The sequence below is a fragment of the Crocodylus porosus genome, unplaced genomic scaffold (genome assembly GCF_001723895.1).
Source record: "Crocodylus porosus isolate Cpor-Errol unplaced genomic scaffold, CroPor_comp1, whole genome shotgun sequence".
Lineage (NCBI taxonomy): Eukaryota > Metazoa > Chordata > Crocodylia > Crocodylidae > Crocodylus > Crocodylus porosus.
Genome location: NW_017728949.1, coordinates 64,746,054 through 64,768,493, shown reverse-complemented (window position 1 = coordinate 64,768,493; position 22,440 = coordinate 64,746,054). Strand labels below are relative to the sequence as shown.

General features: G+C 44.2%; 1 protein-coding gene across 1 annotated transcript in view; it reads left to right on the top strand.

Annotated features, from left to right (window-relative positions):
* Positions 1–22,440, top strand: part of DPP10 (dipeptidyl peptidase like 10) — a 382,909-nt gene that overhangs the window by 355,584 nt on the left and 4,885 nt on the right. The window contains exons 19-24 of the mRNA XM_019554481.1: positions 2,703–2,897; positions 12,409–12,463; positions 16,584–16,683; positions 18,607–18,665; positions 18,780–18,852; positions 20,239–20,312. Coding sequence (XP_019410026.1) covers positions 2,703–2,897; positions 12,409–12,463; positions 16,584–16,683; positions 18,607–18,665; positions 18,780–18,852; positions 20,239–20,312 — 556 coding nt within the window. The remainder of the gene's footprint in view (positions 1–2,702; positions 2,898–12,408; positions 12,464–16,583; positions 16,684–18,606; positions 18,666–18,779; positions 18,853–20,238; positions 20,313–22,440) is intronic.

Genomic DNA, 22,440 nt, shown 5'->3' with positions numbered 1-22,440 from the left:
ATCAGACAGGGGGTGCTCTGGAAGGGCAAATCTACACCCTGTAAAAAAAAAAAAAAAAAAAAGGCATGACAGGGAAAGGCAATGAATGATCCTGCTGTGCTCCACACTTGGAATGCTACTAGTGTTTTTTTTATGAGCAGCGAACTGCTGAAAGTAGTTTATTATAATTAAATTTTAATTAGCAGTGAGCATAAACCAAAACGCTCATTCCATAGACTACTGAACTCTGGAAAGATTGGATACAAATACAAACTGCAGCTCAGGCCTTACTCCAGTGGGGAGTGTGCACCAATGGGTCTGATCTGTTTCAGTGCTCAGGGGGTGACATTCACCCTGGGAGAAGGATCATCACTCACATATGTGAAAGCTTCAGCTGCCATGTGAAGCTCTTTCTGGCCCTCACAGTTGCAGAGTGAAGCTTTAAAGTGTGCACCTGAGCCCTCAAAAGCAGAACTGAAAAAAAAATCTTTTATTTTTTTTTTGGCTTGGATTCATTTGGGTTGGCAACGCTAATATAAGCAAAAACAATCAAGAACAGAATGATTATATATGAAAGGCAAATATGATTCCCTGTCCAACTGACAGCATTTAGGAGAGGTTGTCCAAAATGCTCACTACTGAATTAAAGTGGCCTTTGTTGAAGTCAGTAGCAAAACTTCAGGCCTTGTTACACCCTACGCTATGAATTGCAAAATGTTGATCGGTGTTAAGGCTAGCTCAAGTTTGGAGCAGTCACAAGTTCAGGCCAGCAGGAGCCTGGAGGACTGAAAGGTGAGAATCCCCCTCCCTCCCATTCCAGGCTCCCTCCTGCCCCTGGGAATCCCTCTGTTTCCCGCATCTTGGGACTCTCCTATGTCCCTGGGGCCACCCCCTGCCCCTCCCCCCACCTACTTGTGGCTGCTGGTGCTGTCTGTACTCGAGAGTAGGCAGGGAAGGGTTAACCTGCCTGCCCAGCCACCACTGCAGAGCCCACCCAGACCACAGCAGTGGCAGGAGTCAGGCAGGAAAGTTAACCCTTCCCTGCCTGTTTCTCTAGGACAGACAGCAAAGGCAGCCACAAGGAAGCAGAGCAGGGATGCAGTGAAGAGGGATCTGGGATGCGGGGAGGGTAGAGGGGGTAGTGGGCCCAATCCAGGCCAGCAGGGTTGTGGGGGAGGCAGGTGGGAAGTTTTATGTTAAGGTTTAGCCTAACGTGGCTACACCTTAATGTAACACAAGTTGGGTTACATGGATCAGACATAATCCTGCCCTGGAGTGGTATCGCTTTGAACCACCTAAGCAGTGGTAAAAAACAGTTTCAGGTGTTAATATGCAGACAATCCAGGTGTTAAGAGCTCCAGGAGCCATCCGAGATTACCATGTAACAGGGCCCTTCCTTGAGAATAGTTAGGCCAAAGTGAAAACCTAGGGTAAGCAGTAGGATACGTATTCTGTGCCTGTTCCTGTTGTAGAAAAATAACATAGCCAGAGCTCAACTCCTGATATCATAGGTAGATCGATAGAGCAGATGTTTTTGAAGATGGAAACAAATTCATTTGCCATATCCATACTAATTAACAAGTTGCTTGAAAGTTTACAGGTTACTTATCAGTCACCCACAGCAATAGCCTCAGTGAATCAACAGCTAGCAGTATGCATGAAGCAACAATGATTGAAGGGGCAGTATGTCATTTTTTCCCCTATTTCTGTAACTCTTTCAAGCTTAGACTTTTTCAGCAAAATAATCATTTCTGTCTTCATCCTTCTTTCACCCTAGACAGAATATTCCCATAGACACTGGCCAATCTAATTTCCATACAGCCAGCACAGGCACTTCTACATTTTAATTTGCATTCAACTGGCAGATTCAGTCTGTAGAGGCATTTTGCATTTTGTACAACTTCATGGTAGCCTGCTCTCTTTTTCTGTGTTTATCTTGGAAAAAAAAATAATGACAAGCCTCCCTTTTAAAATTGACATTTTATTGTCATTGGAATGAAAAAACGTATGTTTGCTTTCAATGGAAAATGCTTATCGTTCCTCTAGAAACTGGATTCCTCCCATTCCTTTCCACCTTTTCTGCTGTAAACCTTTTTTCTTTCAGTAATAAAATAAATGTATCATTTTTACCTGCATCTATTACTCACTGTAAACTTTGCTGGTGGAAATAAGTTTATCCAATATTTGCATAAACTCTCCTCTGCAGCCTGCTTCACAAAATTCCATTGAAAGATATAATTCACTTATTTTTGCTTTCTAAGAAAACATTCTCCTAAGCAATATTACATATTCTGTTAAATTATCATCAGACTTCTATAATGAGTTGTCCCTTCTGCCTCTGTATAGTGAGCTAACGATATCTAAAATAGTTTCCAAAATTCAAATGACCACAAGGCCTAATGGTACTTTTACAATTGTGCTACTAATGCCTGGGCGGAACATCTAGATTATTGTGTTTTCCAAATAGTGCATCTACTGAATAATATTTATAGTTTTAATATGTTTGTGTTATATAATTAAAGAAATAAGTTTGTTTACTGTTGCCATGGGGGATAACCACACAGTTTAATGTGAATGGTATTGATTAAATGGACAATAATGCATCTGGATTGCATAACTCTGACTGAACTCTGCCATCTAGGTTAAATAAAATATTGAAGAACTGCAAAGCGAATCGCATTGTCAATAGCCTTCATTTTTCTTGCGTCTGTTGGTATTTACAGTGATGAAGCTCCAGGCAGCCAGTTGGTTACAGATAAGTTTCATATTGACTGGGATTCAGTGCTTGTCAACTCCGATAATGTCATCATAGCACGATTTGATGGCAGAGGGAGTGGATTTCAAGGCCTCAAAATTCTGCAGGAAGTTCACCGTTGCTTAGGATCAGTGGAAGTGAAGGACCAAATAGCAGCCATAGAGTACGTATGTGAAAACGTCTTTTATTTTAATCTATTTTTTCTAGATGGTAGGACCATCAAGCAATAGCTTTGCAGATTTTATTGCTTTCCTTCTGCAGAGTGAATCCATTAAGCATTTATCTATAGTGTAATTATACATTTAGAAACAATGATCTTTCCATTACAAAGTAATGAAATTAAGAAGAAAATCAAAGGTAAAATGTTTTTAGACTGATGTTTGTCTTTGCTAAAGCTTACCTTCAGAATGTAATGGAAATTTGCAAAGGAGATGTAGGTCACTTAATTGTGTACGTTCTTCAGGGAAAATACCTTATTGAAAATATGAAGTGCTTCATTGCAGTTAAAATATAGGGAGGTAGAGACATTCAGAAGCCTGAGGCAGAATCAGTCTAAGTCTCATGGTTTTCTGTAAGTGGTGTAGTTTAGATTGGTAGCAAGCAGAGCACAGATTAACCCTTTGGTAGTGGGGAGGGAAAGTCTTAGATATGGTTCTGCCATTTTTAAACCAGCCTATATTGCTAAACTTCTGTTCTATTACAGGTGAAGACTGATTTCCCATCACCTAAACTAAGAAATGTGTAATGTCTGTACCTGACCTTAATGTTTTAAGCAGACAGGATTGTGTTCTGATGTTGCTTAAGCCACGGTAGAGCCAGAGTTACTCTACCAAGTGTGTGGACTTATAATAATATGAATGAGAGCAGAAATTGGTTGAAGGCTTTATTGCCTTTTCAGATGCAGCATTGCTTCTTGACCAGTGTAAACTCTTCCTTTATATTACAGTTAGAGCTGATTTATACCAATTAAATTGGAAGATGAAGCAGGCTTTTCTGCATATTTACAGATCAGATATTTGATTGTACTTTTAAACTGTGTGTACCATCCTGAATTAGAACATGTCCTTAAATATAGGTGGGGTTTTGGTTGTAGCTGTGTTGGCCCAAGGCGGGGTGGGTAAAATGCAGCATGCGGGCCGGATGTGGCCCACCAGGCCATTCTGTCCGGCCCTCGGGGGCCCCCCAAAAATTTAGAAAATGTATATTTATCTGCCCCTGGCTGCCTGTCATGCACCCCTCAATGGCTTGCCAAAACTCAGTAAGCAGTCCTCCACCCAAAATAATTGCCCACCCCTGGCTAAGGACGTAGACAGGCAAGGTTCTTTCAGTGATATCTTTTATTAGATGAACTGAGTAGCTGGGAAAAAAAGTTTTAGGCAAGCTTTCAGGTGTAGTCACCCTTCTTCAGGCATAGAGACTCCCTATGCCTGAAGAAGGGTGACTGCTAGGGCTCTGTGAAATTTCACTGGCTGTTTCATTTCAATGCTGTTTCGATTTATTTTGAGCTCGAAACAGTAAAATCAAAATTAAATGAAGGGCTTCGAAACAGCCTCAGAATGAAAGAAGGCAGTCAAAACGTTTTGAGTTTCAAATCTGAAGCTGGGCTTACCTACAGGGAAACAGAAAGTAAGGAGAGGGAGGGGGGAGAAGGACTGCTCTGATATTGGCTGTGTAGCTGGCCAGTGATTGTGATCCTTCCCTGAGGTCCCTTCCAATCCCAGTGCTCTGGGGGAGGGATGGAAAAACGGCATAAAAGGCAGCATTGTTTGAATTGGCCTGCTTTCTGCTTAGGGGTCCGATAGCTACTGAGCTGTGTCTTCCAGAAGCTCAGGAGTGTTAGACAACTAGGCTACTCCTGCTATTGATATGATTTCCTACTTGCTAGCCTAGCAAGTGAGATTCTGCAATACCATTTCCTTTCTTTCTAGACCCTTTTATTGTATTATTATATTCATTGATTTATTCATTTCAATTTCATAATTATATTGAATATTATACTATAGAATTTATATAGGAAGGCAGATAAATTTGTATTTTTTTATTTTTATACATTTATATCTTGCAGCATATTATACTATAGAATTTATATGAGAAGGCACATATACATTTATATATTTTTATAAAGACAGTATGAAACATACCATGAAGTATGGTGGAAAGGCAGATGGCAAGCCTTCAGGGAAGGGAGGAAGAAGGGGTAGAGGGAGAGGTGTAAACTCCCCCGCAAACTAAGACGCAGCCTCTTTCATACAACCAGCAGGAATGAGGCTTCCAGTTCTACAGGCAGCAAGGAGAGGGAAGCAGTGCCACTGCCACTGCCTGTGCCTGAGTCTGCATCCCCTCCAAGAGCACCAGCCATAACATCCCCCCACCACCGCCATGACAACAAGCATCAGCACCAGCATGGCAGTCTCCTCCATCCCCATTTCACTTCCCAGGCTGAGCCTTGCAGTACCAGAGGAAGAGCTGGATCTGGAGCTGAATGCTATAGCCAGGGAAATTCTGGGTTAGGAGGGGGAACCATCTGAGCTTGTGCTCCACACCCCTTAAGTTTCCCTTAGATCCCAGTCTCCTTCCCCCAAAGGCACCTCACAGGAGGCTGAGGTAGAGGTTGCAGAGGCAAGCAGATCAGCTGAGTTGCTGTGGCTCTGCCTGCTGAAAAGGGGAAAATGGCAGCATCCACACATGCACCCACACCCCAGAAGCAAGTGAGTAGTGTGGTCTGGGATCATTTTGAGCTGGCAGATGATCCCACATACACTATCTGCCTTCAGTGCTTAGCCAACAAGGGAACAAAATGCATGGGCGCTGCAGAGATGCTGATGCATCTCCACAGGCACCACCCCCTTGCACTTGCTCCTTCTCAGCCTGGCATAAGTGGGAGCATGCCCAAAGCGAAGTACCCCTCTCACTCCAAAGCCCCCATCACCCCAAAGCAAAGGCAAGCCACCTTGGAACAGTGGGGCAAAGGCAGACAGAAAGAGGGGCATGTTTCAGAGTTGGTAGGGTCGGAAGGGACCTGAGCAGATCCCCTGGACAGGTTACAGGGGTGTGCGGATGAGAACAGGATGGGTTCTCCTGCCATGGCAGAAAAGAGTATTGGGGTCAAACAACCCCAGCAAGGTGTTCATCCAGCCTCCTTTTAAAGACCCCCAGGGTAGAAGCCAGCACCACTTCTCTTGGAAGTTGGTTCTAGATCCTGACTGTGAAGTAGCACCTCGTGATGTCTAGTCTGAATCTACCCTCTGCCAGCTTCTGACCATTATTTCTTGTCACTCCTGGTAGTGTTTGGGAGAACAGGGAATCTCCCAATGCCTGCTGGTCCCCCCGACTAGTTTGTAACAGGCCACTAGATCCCCCCTCAGTCTTCTCTTGTGGAGGCTAAACAGGTTCAGGTACCTTAGCCTTTCCTCGTAGGGCCTGCCTTGTTGCCCCCTGATCATATGAGTGGCCCTCCTCTGGACCCTCTCCATATTGTCCACATCCCTCCTGAAGTGCGGCACCCAGAACTGGACGCAGTATTCCAACTGCAGCCTGACTAGTGTCGCACAGAGGGGGAGAATCACCTCCTTGGACCTGCTCGAGATGCATGTGTGGATGCATGACAAGGTACGGATGGCCTTCCTGGTTGCGTCCCTACACTGTCGGCCCATGTTCATTTTGGCATCAGTAATGACTCCAAGATCCTTTTCTGCCTTTGCACTGATGAGAAAGGAGTTCCCCAGCCTGTAGGTATGGTACTGTTTCTTCCTCCCCCAGTGCAGTACCTTGCACTTGTCCATGTTGAAACCCATCCTGTTCTCATCCGCCCACCCCTGTAACCTGTCCAGGTCCAGTTGCAGCCCATTCCTTCCTTCTAGCATGCCCACTTCTCCCCATATCTTAGTGTCATCTATGAATTTGAACAGGGTGCTTTTTACCCCCTCATCCAAGTCGCTGATGAAGATGTTGAACAGTGCAGGCCCAAGAACAAACCACGGCGAACCCCACTGCCCACATCCCTCCAGGTCGAAGATGACCCGTCCACCATCACTATCTGGGTGTGGCCCTCCAGCCAATCAGTGACCCATCTGACTGTGTAGGTATTGACACCACAGTCTCCCAGCTTTTTAATGAGGATGGGGTGAAAGTCAGTGTTGAAGGCCTTCCTAAAGTCCAGAAAGACTATAGCTACTGCGACACCTGCATCCAAGGATTTTGTGACCTGGTCATAGAAGGTCACCAGGTTCGTCTGACAGGCCCTGCCTCTAATGAACCCATGTTGGTTGCCCCTAAGCAAAATTTCCCCTGCTGGCCCCTCGCGGACATGCACCAGGATAATTCTCTCAAAAAACGTCCCTTGGACCGAGATAAGACTAACTGGCCTATAGTTTCCTGGGTCCTCCTTCCTCCCTTTTTTGAAAATGGGAACCACATTGGCCATTTTCCAGTCCTCTGGCACAACTACAGAGCACCATGAGTGCTCGTAGAACCATGCCAGGGGTCCTGCAAGGGCGAGTGAGATCACCCAGACCATTGAGTAGATGCTTGCTGTGGATGGCCAGCCCTTCTCCTTAGTTGAGCAGCCAAGGTTCAGGTGGTTCATGGCACTAGTGGTCCCATCATACCATGTGCCCACACACATCACCTTCAGCAGGATGGTGGTGCCCTCCCTGTATGAGGCATACAGGGAGTACTTGAGGGAGGAGCTGAGGAAGGCAGGACCTCAGGTGGTCTTACACATCACCTTGGACATCTGGAGCAGTCGGGGTGGAGATCACACCTACCTCTCCTTCACAGGGCACTGATGTGACCAGTCAGGCCATCGGTGGGTTCTCCTTCAAGCTGAGGTGATAGATAAATCCTACACGGGAACAGAGATCATGGGGTCGATGAACCACTTGGTGCAGAGGTGGCCCATTGGGCAGGGCGAGCTCACTCATGGGTTCATGGTCACCAACAATGGGGCCAATATGGTCAAGGTGATTCATGATGCCAACTTTGTTAACATCCACTGTGTGGCGCACAAGTTCCACCTCACTGTCAGGGACACCTTGGAGGGGGACAGGGCTGCCAGTGATGGCACCAACACCACCAGTGGCTCATTTCCAAATGCAGGAAGGTGACAGGTTACTTCCACTGGAGCATCAAGGGGAGCAAGATGCTGTGGGACAAACAAGCAGAGCAGAGCTAAACATCCTACAGCACAAAATCGAGTAGGATATGGAGACTCGGTAGAACTCCATATACCTTATGTCAAGAGGCTGGTGGAGCAACAGAAACCTATTCATGAGATGGCTTTGCTCAGGGAGATTGGGGTCAGCAGTCTGCTTAACAGAGCTGAGTGGTCCTCAAGTCCTTCCCTGAGGCCACTGAGACCCTCAGCACTGGCAATGCCCTCCTTAACCAGGTTATCCCTGTAGTGAGAGAACTTCAGAACCAAACAGAGAGCTTCCAGGGGATCAGTGTTCCTGGCTGGGGCAAGCTGCTGTCACCAGACATGCAGGCACTAGTAAGGTGACTAAAAAAGGGCATCAGGAAATGGCTGGATATGTTGCAGTCCAGTATGGTCCACATGCTGGCTGCCATGTGTGACCCAAGGGTGAAAGGCAGCATATGCAGCAACCAAAGACTGGATCAATTGGAATTCTGACACACTACAACTTGCTGGACATCTGACTCCCCAGGTACCTCTCCACTTTTACTTGCGCTACTACATCCCCCTTCCCCCTCACCCCCGATGCCTCCATTTCCATTGTCACTGACTGGCTTTCTTGCCTGAATTGCATGCCAGCCTCTGGCTTCTTTACTGTTTCTTCCATCCAGGAACAGCGCATGCGCGCACACACACACACACATGCACGCACGCGCGCGCGCACACACGCACACACACACACACACACACACACACACACACACCCCTCTGCAGGTGCTTCCTCAGCCTGACAAAGGGTTTTTCAACCCAAAATCTTGGTAAGATATATTTCTGTAACTATTCAGTTGGTCTGCTAAAAGGTACCAGATTAGATTGACACAAAGGACCTTGTCTTCCAGTGCTGTATCCATAGAACATCATGCCTAGCACCTGACTGGAAGGATGCAGGGCCCAGGGCACATCTAAGCCCAAAGGACTGGGGCTGACAGGGAGAGTTATCTGGCAGATGCTGGAGAAGAAGCTCCTGCAGGAGGGGAGAGATCTGTTACAGTCTGGCTGCCTGAGATGCTGCTGGTGCTACTTTGCTGTTCACTAAGTTATTATTAGTATCACCTGATGTCATTTAAAGTGGTGGACCAGGATGAAGCTGTAGGAGAGGAGGAGGCCTCATTGGGGTACATTACCATGTCATAGGGGGGGAGGAGGCCTCATTGGGGCACACTACCATGCACCTTAACATACACACAAAGTCATACATCATGAGTTTTGCTTGTCAGCAGCTTGAGGTGAAGTTTCCCAGAAACTCCTTTACCTATCTCCACGAAACTTGGCAGACTTCATGGCCTCTGAAGAGGCTACCATTCCTGCAAGTTCCATCTGAATCAAGCAAGAAATGACACAGTTATAGGCAGGTTCATTCTTCCCCATTATAGCTTATGAGCAAAACATCGAAACAGCGTCAAAACAGTGAAACAGTTTCAGTGAAATGAAATAGAACAGCAGTTTTGAAACAAAACACTGCCCTCTTAAAATGGTGAAACCGAAGTCAAAATGAAATAATGCTGTTTTGTACAGCCCTAGTGACTGCACCCAAAGGCTTGCCTAAACCTTTTTTTCCAGCTACTCAGTTGGTCTAATAAAAGATATCACTCAAAGAACCTTACCTGTCAATAAATGTAGGGTCCTTTAGAAACAGATTATTACTTTTATTAATTTCTTAAGTATTGTTCTTACAAATCTAAAATTATATGCTTTATGTTTGCCAGTGGGTGGGCATCCACAAGTTACCACAAGGTAAGCTGTGGCATAAACTCACGGTGTTTCATCTACAATGTGGTATCTGTGCCCACTCTGTGATAGGTGAGCTCCTGCTTGATGGAGAATGCCACGCGGGCCATTTCAGCACAGACCACAGGCTCCCTCAGCTCTCCCTCTGCACTGAGTACATGGGTACTTGCTAGCCTGTGCTGCACCATGCATCTAAGTGCTTTCCTGCACCCTGCTGCTGCACTGAATTCATGGGCACTTCCCTCCCATGCCCCATCTTTGCTGCACTGTGCACTTGGGTGCTGGTGCCCAAGGCTCCCTGTGTGCAGACTTAATGCTGCACCATGCCAAGCTGTTAGCATCTCACACCAAGCAGTAAGGCTTCCCTCACACTGCAGGTCATACCCCACTCCTCTGCCCTGGGATTGGGCAAGAAGCAGAAGCAGTGGCAGCAGAATGAGAGCCCATGGGCTTCAAATGGCCTGCAGGCTGCCCGCTATACACAAATGAGCTTATCTCTCAATAATTGTTCATGTGCCCCTACCTTAAACATCATCTCTGAGGCATAGACCCCTGAAGACAACAATAAGAATACTTAGCTAAAGTTTGCATAAAGATTTGTACCTCTGAACTGATGGATGGGGTGCAAATCTGTCATGGCTGAGTGAATGGACACTCTTTGTCTTTTGCACTCACAGCACTTTACAGCATGCTGCAAAAAGTGTTGAAAGGAGGAGCATGCCTCTCTCCACCCATCTTTCATTTGCTGCAACATACTGGCAGATAAAAGCAGATCCAAAATTTTGCAAATGGGGGTTCACAAGCTACAGAAGTGGCTGCACCCTCCACTCAGCCTCCTTCCTACCTTCTCCCCAACCAGAGCAGGCAGATCATGCCACAGGAGCAGCAGTTGGGAACTTTAAGTCCCCAGAGCAGGTAAGAATTTTACCCCCTTCTCCTTCCTGCTGAGATGTACATCCTCTCTTCTGACCTTCCCCACTCTCCCACCTCCTGTCTCTGTCCTCGCTGTCCTGGGGGTGAGGGGAGCTCTGAAGATTATCTAGCTGTATAGGGGCTGAGCTCAGCTTTGGACTATGGAAGCAGTGGTAGCAGTGGGTGGGTGGGTTCCTCCTCCCCACACCTGGTCCTGGCCTGGCAGGGAACACCTGGGTGGACAAAGCAGAGAGGGGAAGCCCACTTGCCTGTTATTGCTGCCACTGTCCCAAGCTGAGCCCAGCCCCCATGCAGCCTAGCTGGAGTAGGAAAAGAGCTTCCCTTGCCTCCAGGATGTCAGGGACGGTGGCAGCAGTACCCAGAAGGGTGGGGAACAGGAGGGGAGCATAGAGGGGAAGGGAGGGAGGAAATTCTTACTTTCCTCAGGGACTGCTTGCCTCCCATGTGGTCAGAAACAACAGTATAGCTAGACCAAAGCACACCCTCTAGATCTGCCCCGATGGAAGATTTCCAGGAACAGTGCGAGGCCATGATGCCTTCTTTGAGCTATGGAGCTCCAGTAAGCGCTCACATAGGCGTAGCCAGTTCTGTAGTCAAACGTCTGGACTCTTTGATTGTTACCTTTGGTTTCTATATAGATAGGCTACATGAGAAAAAGGGAGCTGAAGGTTGGTAGAAAGTTCAGCTTTGTCTCTCAGAATTTTTTCCTAAGTTATCACATTTTTTATAGTATTCTTCTGGAAGGGTTGCTGTTTCACTGCCTGTGTAGGGGATTCATACTTTGGGGGATTTCTGAAACAGGAGGTTTATATTAGGGCTGAGCGAAACAGCACCCTTTCATTTTGACTTCTGTTTTGCCATTTCGAAGGGATAGTGTTTCATTTTTCTGTATCGAAGCACAGTTCTGTTTGTTTTGTTGAAACTGTTCACAGTTTCGATGCTGTTTGGATGCATTTTGACATTTTGCCCATAAGCTATTATGGGGAATCACAAAAATGCCTATCAATTCATCATTTCTTTCCTGACTTGAATGAAAACAGCAGGGATGGTAGCCCCTGATGATGCCACAAAGCCTGCCAAGTCTCAAGGAGATAAATACAGGGGGTTCTGGGAAACTGCACCTCAAGTTGCTGACAAGCGAAACTCATATCATGTGTGTGTGTTAAGGCACAGCAGGATGAAAACAGCAGGCATGGTACCCCTACTGAGGCCATGAAGCCTGCCAAGTTTCAAGGAGGTAAGTACAGGGGTTTCAAGGAGATAGGTGCATAGGTGTTGATGCTGCTGAGCTGCTGGAAGACGCAGCTCAGTAAGCTGACCCCAAGGACTAGCGAAAGCAATGCTGCTTTTTATGCTCTTTTTCCAACCCACCCCCAGAGCACTGGAATTGGAAGGGACCTCAGGGAAGGATGACAGTCAGTATCAGAGCAGTCCTTCCCCAGCTTCCTCCTCCCTCTCCTTACTTTCTGTTCAGCTGCAAGCAAGTCTGGCTTCAAAACTTGAAACATTTTGAAACTTTCTAAATGTTTCGAGTGCCTTCATTTCATTTTGAAGCTGTTTCAAAGCCTTTTGTCTCGATTTTGCTGTTTCAAGCTTGAAACAGCTTCAAAACGAAACACCTGTAGAAATTTTGCACAGCCCTAGTTTCTATCATATATAAGAAAAGAAATTACATGAGCCTAGGAAATAATATTTTTTGTTGTTCTGAAACAGAACCTTAAAAATCTGGATATCACAGTAATCACACTTCTGTCATCTACAACTAACCTTTTCCATACATTTGACTGTGTGAAATATAACATTTCTTATTTTTTTACAGATCATTATTGAAACAGCCATTCATTGATCCTAAAAGACTGAGCATATTTGGAAAGGTAACTTGCAGAAATAACAAGATGTATCTTCCTGCTTTCATTAAGAGGAAAATAGCAATTTTGAAATAATCCATTGTAAACAAATTTCTTTATTTATTCTCCTAATAACACTTTCAGTTATTATGAAAAAAACAAATCCCTGCCATTAGTTCCAATAAGGTTGGGTTTTTTTTTTTCTTTTGTTGGACAATCAGAATCTATTGATTCAATTTTACTTTTGTTTGCAGTAGCTTTTTCCAGGTCCAATATTTTTATTTCAGACACTATAGGGAAATAATTAATTTTTTGAGAAACCTATTTTCATTCAAAGTTTTAAACATACACATGTGAATACATTTGTTTTGGTATCAGTCTCTGCAAAAAACTCACTTTCAACTCTGTTTAAATTCTGATCTGTATTTAATTTGACAGTGTCCATGTTTTATTTGCAAACCTTTTATAATGCTCTCAGGTTAGTTCAAAACTATCCTATTGTGCTGTGGGTAACATCCCTTTTTCATACCATCTGTCAGAGGTCTTTCCTTTTCTATGTAGTCAGCTGTTTTGTTATGTTGTATACTGTTGCCTCTAGCATCAAATAGAACGAGGAAAAGGTTTAAGCTTTAAGCTTTAGCAAAAAGTTAAATACAATTTTAGTGATCTTCCTTAAAATCAGCTTTTAGAAGCTGCACAAAAATGCTGTATCGTTTAGAAGCTGACATGGGCCTTTTTCTGATTTTTCAGCAGTAGTTTTGAGAAGGTTAATGTTTGGTGCCTTTAAAACCCTATAGTGAAAGCAAAAAGAAACATGGTCATGCACATAGATGGATGCCTTAATGATCAGTTATTGCAGCAGTATGTATTCACTAAGAAATCCCTTTGATCCAGTTCCCAATCTGCTGCTAACCCACTGCGTAAGTGTAAGATTTGTATAGTACTGAGTCATTTAACCTCCATGTCATGTCTTGAGTTCAGCTTTCTGTAAAATGGGAATAACAATATTTACCTCCTACGAGGTAGCATTTGGGAGATAAACAAATGCTTGTGCAGCATGGTAAAAATAAAATGCTGACTATTATTGTTGCACGTGCAGCAGGACATTCCTTTCCGAACACACAGGTTCTTGCTATACGACCTGGGCTAAAGAAAGAAACGTATCACAATAAAAATGTCAGTAGCATCAAAGTTAATATATTTGTTTGTAGAGTAGCCACAAAAGAGGGGAAGTCAACTAAGGAAATTATGACTGTACATCCAGTACTGGCATTTAAAAAATGTCCATCATCATAGCAACTGATATGTGCATATATCAAACTTGTTTTCTAAGCATGGCGTAGACACACCCACACACACACTCATGCAGTTGCTTTTGGTTTACATAAGAGATTTCATTGATATTAGTCGAGTATTTCATTCATGTAATTCATAAAATCCTCACAGGCCTGTAACGGAAGTAGCAGAAGGCATGAGAAGCAGTAGAGGACTTAAGTATCTTGTCTCCAGACCAACAGCATGATGCTGAGACAACTGCAAAATAGCATATAAATGAAAACAGCTTTACGTATCTGTTCAGACCTACACACATGGTTGCTGTGGATGGTTTCCATCAAAGTTACAAAGTCCTTTCAACTGTCTGAAAAGTTCTTGCATATGTTGGCTGAAAAAAAAATAGTGGCACAAAGAGCAAAAGTTAGTGGGAAATTTGATAGCCTTCAAAACAGCTTTGAGTTTGAGGTGCTTACAAGTTTCAAAGCTTTTGAGGTTTCTGTACCATTCATAAGCATCATCTTAAAAACCCCAAATAGCCACCTGAGAACTCTAGAAAGGCTAAATAGTGCCAACTGAATTTGACTTACCTGCATTTTTCTTAAGAGACAATTAATCATTTTCTTGTAGGCGGATTTTTTTCCCTACCTCCATATGAAGTGCTGTTGCGAGAGAAAATCTTTGTTTTCCTTTATATGCACTACACGGGAAGGAGAGGGACAGGACTGATCCTTGCTGGCACGCTGAGAAGGCTGTGTCCTATCACCCATGCTAATCCCTACAAAGTTGGGCCCATACACATTGTCCTGGAGCTCTCTGGGTTATTTGAATAACAGGATAAAAAAGTAGAGTCAAATTCTGCAATATAAAGTATTAGCAGGGAAAAAAATATATTTGTTCAACAAGGAAAAATATGAAAAGAGAACACCTTTGTTTTTCAGCCTGCCTACTAATTCTATTTTGCTCTTCTCCAAGAGTTGAAAGGTCTACCAACATATGACCTAAGGAGAACTTCTCCATACCAAACTATAGTGAGAAATAGTTTGCATTTACGTGTCATTGAAACAGAAAATGAAGCATTAGATGGGTATAGTATTAAATACTTTGAACCCCTTTGGCTGGCTGCATATCCTTTTTTCTTTCTGTTTGTGTAGCAGCATCTCTGTGGCAGTTTTATGCCATTATACATGAGTAAACTCTGCTCCATTTATGACAGCTATCAAGCCAATTTCTGGAGGGTGCAATGGCTGCCAACACCAGAGGAGCTGCCCTCTTCAAGGGGTACATGGCCATGCCAGTTGCCAAATTTTTCACTGAAGGCAACAGGAATAAGTGTGTGAAGACTGATGTCAAGAACCCCTAGCATGTATTCATTTAACAGCATGTTAGAATCTGATCCCCAATCCCAGCAATCACGCAATCTGGGCCAGGGACAGACATTACACATAAACTGGTTTATATGATCAAAATAGTTTAACCTGTAACAGAACAGATGTTCAGTGCACATAAACCGGTTTAAAAATGGCTGAAACCAGTTAGAGATAAACCTGGATGAATGTAGTATCAAACTTAACTGATTTGGGTCAAACTGGTTTATGCAATGTCTGTCCCAGACCCCTTCCTGGTTTAAGTTAAAACAGACTCCCCCAGCATCCTGGCATGCTCTCGCAAGGCTCTGTGCTCCACAGCAGGGCTGGCCCTCCCCTCTGCTCCCTGGCTGGAGCTCAGCAGAGACTGCAGGCATCTGCCTGGCTTCCCCCTGCTCCCCCCATACCCTCTCCTCCTCACTCCCTGCTAAGCAGGGATTACCCCATCCCCTCTGTTTTACACAGGCACCTGTCAGAATTATCTAGCAGACCACATGCTGGCTACTGTCCATGCTGTGGCAGACAGGACAAAGGCAGAATCAGCAGGTAGCTGGTAATGTCCCTCTGTTGTTTTCTTAATGGGGTGATAAACAGTGAGATATAGTGTAAAACACTGTGTTATCAATGCCCTGCTGGGCTGGTCAGGAGCGGGGAAGCCCCTCCCTAACCAAAGCATCCTGCCAGGGCCTGGCTATGCCTCCCTCAGCTCAGCACTGTACAAGGGTGAGGAGGGCTGCTCTAGCACCCCCCACCCCCTCCTAGCCTGAGCCATTGCAAGCATGTGCCTACATTCCTGGGATTTCTGTTCAGTTACAGACTGATTTAGCCTTGCCAGGTTAAACTAACCTGCAAAAGTTGAATCAATTCAGGCTCAGGCTTTATGAATGTCTGTCCCTAGACCTGCTGTGCCACATATGCATGGCAGGAGACATGATTTTTGGATCATGGATCAGATCCAAATTGTGCCATTACTACTTGCCAGTCCCGGGGGAGCCTAGGATTATGAAAGCCTATTGTGGACCCTTATGGGGCCCCACACACAGGACCAAGTTAGCTGATTATCAAAGCTCGGCACTTGGCAGCTCTGGCTTGGAGTTTAAAGTCTGGAGCAGAGGTCCTTTAGCTTCTGGCCTTAGGAGTCTCTGATCCTCCATGCCCTGTAGCCCAGCCCAGAGCTGTATATAAGCTGTCTTTCTCAGATCCTTATGAAAAGACCCATCTGCCCCATAGAACTATTGGAAGTGACATAAAATTACATTATAATACACACCTTCTTACTAAATAATGTCTTTTAAAGCTGAGTGGTAAAACTGAATGATCACATCTATAGTCACTCTTATTTCAGTTTATATTTCATCCAACCAATAATCAGTAATTGCAAATGTAAATGCTCGGTATACACTGACATGAGCAAATTAGCACAATACATTTTATTTTCATTATGTTTAAGAGCAACAAACAAGAACAAATACGCGAACAAAAACAGATTATCTGATTTGCTTTGACAGGGGTATGGTGGATACATTGCATCTATGATCCTGAAAGCCAATGAAAGGCTTTTTAAATGTGGAGCTGTGATTGCACCCATTACAGACATGAAGCTGTACGGTAAGCATTTTCCATTCTTTTTTAATGGTTTCTTTAAAATAACATATACAAGGGATCTATGGTTCATTTTTATTAAGATCAGGTAAATTAATGGTAATAAATAGAAGCTATTAAAGCTGAACATGTGGCAATAATTTCAGTGAGAGACAGTAACACCTGGAATAGCATCAAACCATGTGGAAAATTCTCCATTGCTGGAGCCTTAAGGCTGGGATTTTGCAAAGAGGCCTGAAGAATTTACCTGCCAAATTCCCACTGTAATTCAGAGGGAGTCAGGCACTTCATTCCTTTAGGCTCCTTTAAAAACCACATACTGATTCAGAAGTGGCTATCTAGACCTAGCCCTTCAATCCCTTGACATCACAGTGGCCAGGATTTCATTCATATCCTAGAGCAACATTAGTCTGAAGTCAGGCAAAAGGTAGGGAAGAATGGCATCTTAGAGACTAGCTGCTTTAGAGGCTTGTTCTTTTATAGGCAGTAACTTATGTCATCACATGCTACAGCCTGGCATAGCATAGCACGGGGGCCCATGAAGAAATTTTGCTTGGCACTTGTGCCTTGGAGAAAGGGTCAAGGTATGCTGCCACAACAAGGATCAGGTCCTTTGTGGGTCCCCTGTTATCTGCCCTGGCACACCAACATCTTACAAGTCAATGTTGTGGGTGTTTTTAGCTCTCTGCCCAAAAACATTGCTGACCCCTGGCATAGCATCTGACAAAGTAAGTTGTTACCTAAGACAGCTCACGCCTTTCTGAACCAGCCACTTTCTAAGGGGCCACCTTGCCCTACCTTCTGCTACTCAGGCAGCAAACGTTCAGTGGGTAGTCATGCCATGAAGAAACCCCATAGTCTCCCTGAATGCCACTCTGATCCCTTTTCCTTGTCTAATCTGCTGCTTGGCTTTCTCCTGCCTGTCCTGTGCTCCCTGCCCAAGCTGTAGCTCTGCTTTCTGCTTCATACCTTATCTGCCATTGTGCTCCCTGTACCCTCCCTGATCTTATGTGTATCATGAAGAGGCTTCTCTTTGCCACTTATAGCATGCATGCCACAGGTTGGCCAGCCATGCTAATTTAATCACAATATTTCAGGCTCTAAGCAGGAACTGTTGTGTAAAGTCTTATGGTCTATCTTATGCAAGAGAGCAGACTAATGATCCATTTTGGCCTAAATATATATTAATCAGTTTTCAACAGGTACAGACATTCAGGGAGGTTAGATCACATTAAAAATGGCCACCTGATCTAACTTAGTTCTTCCAGGTGTACAGAAGTTCATGAAAGTTAGATCAGTCTGAAAATGGCTAACCCAATCTAAATTAACCCTACCTCAAGTAGTCTAGCTTAGATGGGGTGCAGTGAAACTTATCTACCTGAACTTATGTACCATTCCCAGTGCATCTCCGGGCCTGGAAAAGCCCAGCCTCTGGGCCCAGCCATGAGGTTGCACTTTTCCTCCCCTCCCTCCTCCACAGCACTGAGCTAATTTTAGCCCCACCAGCCCTTTCTTCCAGCCCCAGATGGACAAACCCCTGTGGATGAGCCAGCCCCTCTCCTTGAGCTCACCAGACCTGTCCCTGCCCCCCCGCCCAGTCTTGCAGGCTACTCCTGGTGCTTGTTTTACTGTTTTTTGCCAGGGAAGAGAGATGAGGAATTAAGTTGGAATGAGGGGAGGGGTGTGCAGAATCCTCCCAAGCTCCCGTGCTATTTCCCCTGATCCAAATTACCTAAAATTGGGTTGCCGTTTATAACTTGATCTAACCTCCCCCTAACCTCCCCAAATGTCTGTACATATCCAAGATGAAGCTGCTTTTGCTATCTTTATGGCTTAGCAAAAATCTCTGAGCTATAAGCCGGAACTGATGATTTTAAAAAATTTAACTAATCTTGCTTTAAATCTGAATTCTTGGCTTTCCTTATACAGCATCAGCTTTTTCAGAAAGATATCTTGGCATTCCATCTAAAGAGGAAAATACATATCAAGTAAGTTAGTTGAAAATACATATCAAATATGTTAATTTATATAAGTAACTTACAGTGATGCTTGGCTTTTAAAATAATATGTGCTTACACTTGTGTGTTTGTTTTTTTTAATAGGCATCCAGTGTACTGCACAATATTCACAGTTTAAAAGAAGCAAATTTGTTGATAGTTCATGGGACAGCTGATAGTAAGTATTTACCAGTGCAGGTTAACTTGTATGCAAGCTTGTAATGTGTGGGCACAAAAAGAAAGGCACACATCAAGCATGTACATTTTTTATAATATTATAAAATCTCTATTCAAAGAGATATGATTGCCAGTTTTAACTGTCCATTTTAAATCTAAACTGGTGAAATTTTCCTTTGCTGAATATTTGTAACTCTTACCTTCTGTATGTTCCAATTTGTTTAAATCTTGTGAAGCACTGTGTTGCTAGTGAGAGGTACTATATCAATTATTAATATAGTGACATACATTTTTAATAGTATTTTAGATTAACCTTGATTCTGCAATTGAGGGGAAAAAAAAGTCAGCATAATCGGTGAAATACAATACCAAATAGTACATTAACCCTCTCAGGAAGTTAATTAAATGTAACAATATTAATGCTTAATGCTTAAGTAACTTAAGGCTACACTGAAATCTATCCTTGGGCATAGTCAATGGAATTAACACTAATTGAAGTCATGTGTTTGGAAATCCAGCACCTTAAATCAAGTCCCATGGTTTGTCATGGAGTCTGTGGCCCAGAATCGTTGATGATCATTTAGTATATTTTGCCATACAAGGTACAGGGCTTAGATAGTGAATTCAGCTGGATTTCAAGGAAAGTAAGAATGCATGGAGTTTACCTATATTTGCCTGCGTGCTTATGTCCGTCCTCTCAGAGCAATTCAGAAGTGCCAGTAAGTCAGCTAACAGAGTCAGTAGGCTAGCAACACCACCTGCCCTGCAAACCAAACAGGGAGCTGGGAGGGAACTAGCATTTTTACTGTACAGCTTTGTTCCAGGGCCTGAGCAATTCATGTACCAGGCTTGCTCAATACTGTCTCACGACACAGCCTAGCCTGGTGGTACTTTCTGCACCCTGATTTCAGTCTTTGTTCGGCATGAGTGGAAGTGTGGTCATGGAGTTGCATGTTTTTACTGCATGAAGATTAACCACCACAGCAGGTCCATTATCTAAATGAGTGCAAACTCTAATAATCCTTTACAAACAGTATAAAATCTGACACGCTTTCATTTAATATATGGACAAACATTCATTAGGTCTGAATGCACCTGTTCTGCACACCTTTAAACTATCTGTGTAAACATTAGGAGAAAAGAAAAAAATCCTTTCTTAGTCCCATAGAAAGTGTACTGTACCTCTATGGTCTCCATCATTGCATTCCTATTGTCATTTGCTATGGTTTGCATCTCAGGGGCAGTCAAAGTCATTCATCTGCAAATCTGGTAGTCACTTACTAAGGAAGATTTTTTGTTTGAGGTTATTTAAGGGGAAAACATTTTTGTAATAGCTAAATGCTGTGATAATGTTTTTCACTAACATTTGGATGTTGTTGTCTCATAGCTAAAGTCCATTTCCAGCATTCAGCAGAACTAATTAAACATCTAATAAAAGCTGGAGTTAATTACACTATGCAGGTACGTAAAGCTGGCATGTATCCCATGTACATTGTTCAACATTTAAACTTATTTTGAGATTTCACCTGTATATGGCTTGGAGTATCATCAGGAATCACAGTTAAAATGTTAATTCCTACTTCCATTGAACTCTTCCCTCCAGCTCAATATATGACCAGCTACCATTTTTTCTTGGTCCTAGAATTTTCTGGCACAATACAAAATGCTTTCCTCAACTTCCAATTTATTTCCTCTAACCCAGAGATTTCCAAACTGTGGTCTGTGGTCATCTGCCTGGTTTTCTTCCTTATTTTCAGCTGTTAATTTGCATGGGAAGGCAGCTACAAAATACTGGCTAAGTTGTATAATTTAAGAGAAGCTGATGGAAGGCAAAGTGGAAGAAAATATAGGCAACCCTCGGCTTTACGACACAATTGGTTCCTGAAAACCACATCTTAAGTCGAAACATTGTAATTCAGAACCAATATGCCTATAGGAAACAATGTTATAAATGGGGAATTGGTTCCTGAACCAAGGCTGATATACCCTATTTTCACCAAAAACAACCCAGAATTTTGTACTCAATCAATTATAGATAAGTAACATAGCTACATTAATGTATTTATATTATAATTAGCAATCATATTGATTTGGAAGGACTTCTTTGAAGTGACCCCACTGGACTTTTTGAAGGGCTCTTGGGTGGAGTCTTCTCAGGAGTCTTGGCTGCAGGTTTTTCTGGAGTCTTGTCTGCTTTCTTAAAGCAAGTGTCCAAGGATGCAGCGAACTTGTTCGCTGGTATGGCATGGCGTTGGATCAAGAATTGTAATGTCAAAACTGACATCAGAAATTTTGAAACAGGGTGTCAGTTTACAAACACTGAGGGCGCATTCACAAGCATGTGCGCTTGCAGCAGCTCAAATAGAAGCGGTGCAAGTTTGAGCCGGTGCTTTCTGCTTCAGCACACGTGCTCAGACATGCACTTTGGTGTGGAGCAAATTGTGCCACTTGGGGCAAAATAACCCTGCCTGGCTCCTCCTAGATCTGCAGCCAGGGGGAGCTAGATCCCGGGGCCAGCAACTGTTCTGTCCCCAGCAGTATAAAAAGCTGCCCTGGCAAGTAGCTCAGGGCTACTAGCTCTCAGGAGCTTCTGAGGCCCAGCCATTTGGTACCTGGGGACACTATGCCTTGTGCCAACTAGACTGCTGAAGCAGTCCTGAGAGTTCCCTGCACCCTCTATCCACTGCAGGGGTCTGGCAATGCAGGCTGCTGCCTGGCTGTGCACTTGCCAGAACTGAATGAGGACTGCACAGCCAGCAGAGGCATTTCCCCCTCTGGGCCAGCTGCCAGTGAAATGTGGTTGCAGGGTTGGCCTCTGTACAACACAACTGCCATGTGTACCCCTGCCTGGCCATCTGGGTAGCTATCACCTGGAAATGTTCCAGGTGTGGTGGCCTGCTTTGAACTGTCAAAGCATGTCCTCCTGGCCTCACTGGGCCAGACGGTCAGCCACAGCCTGCTGAGTCCAAGGTGCCAGCTCTGAGCAGGCAGGGTCCTGCCACTGGCCTCCCTAACAGGAATTATTGTGGTCCCTATTGGAAAACTGAAAAATCCCTGATAAAAAAAAATCCCAAAGTCACTTCTCTAAAATACCCCCAAATCCATGTTCCTCCATAAGTAAAACAAAAGACCACTATAATGAGAGAGAGAGAGTGAGCAAGACAGAAACAGTGATCAGCTGGACAGTGTTTCATTGATATATCTACAGTGGTAAAGCAAGTATTTTATCATAATAATAAAGTGAACTCTAAATACATGTTTCATGAATTCATGAATACACGTTTTGTTGCACACCCACAAGGAAATGGCCCCCACACAAGGGGTTTGGTCCCCCAACAGGGCCCCCCCAAGATGGGGTTCAACCCCCAAACAAGAGGTACAGCCCCTTAACAGAGGGTTCAGCCCCCAAATAAGTGGTACAGACCCCAAACAAGGGGTTTGGCCCCCCAACAGAGGGTTTATCCCCGAACAAGGGGTTTGGCCCCCTAACAGGGGATTGAGCCCCCACACAAGGGGTGCACCCCCCAGTGGGGGCCAAATGGCCTCCACAGGGGCTACCACGCTCACAGTAAGGCCCACATGCCCCCCC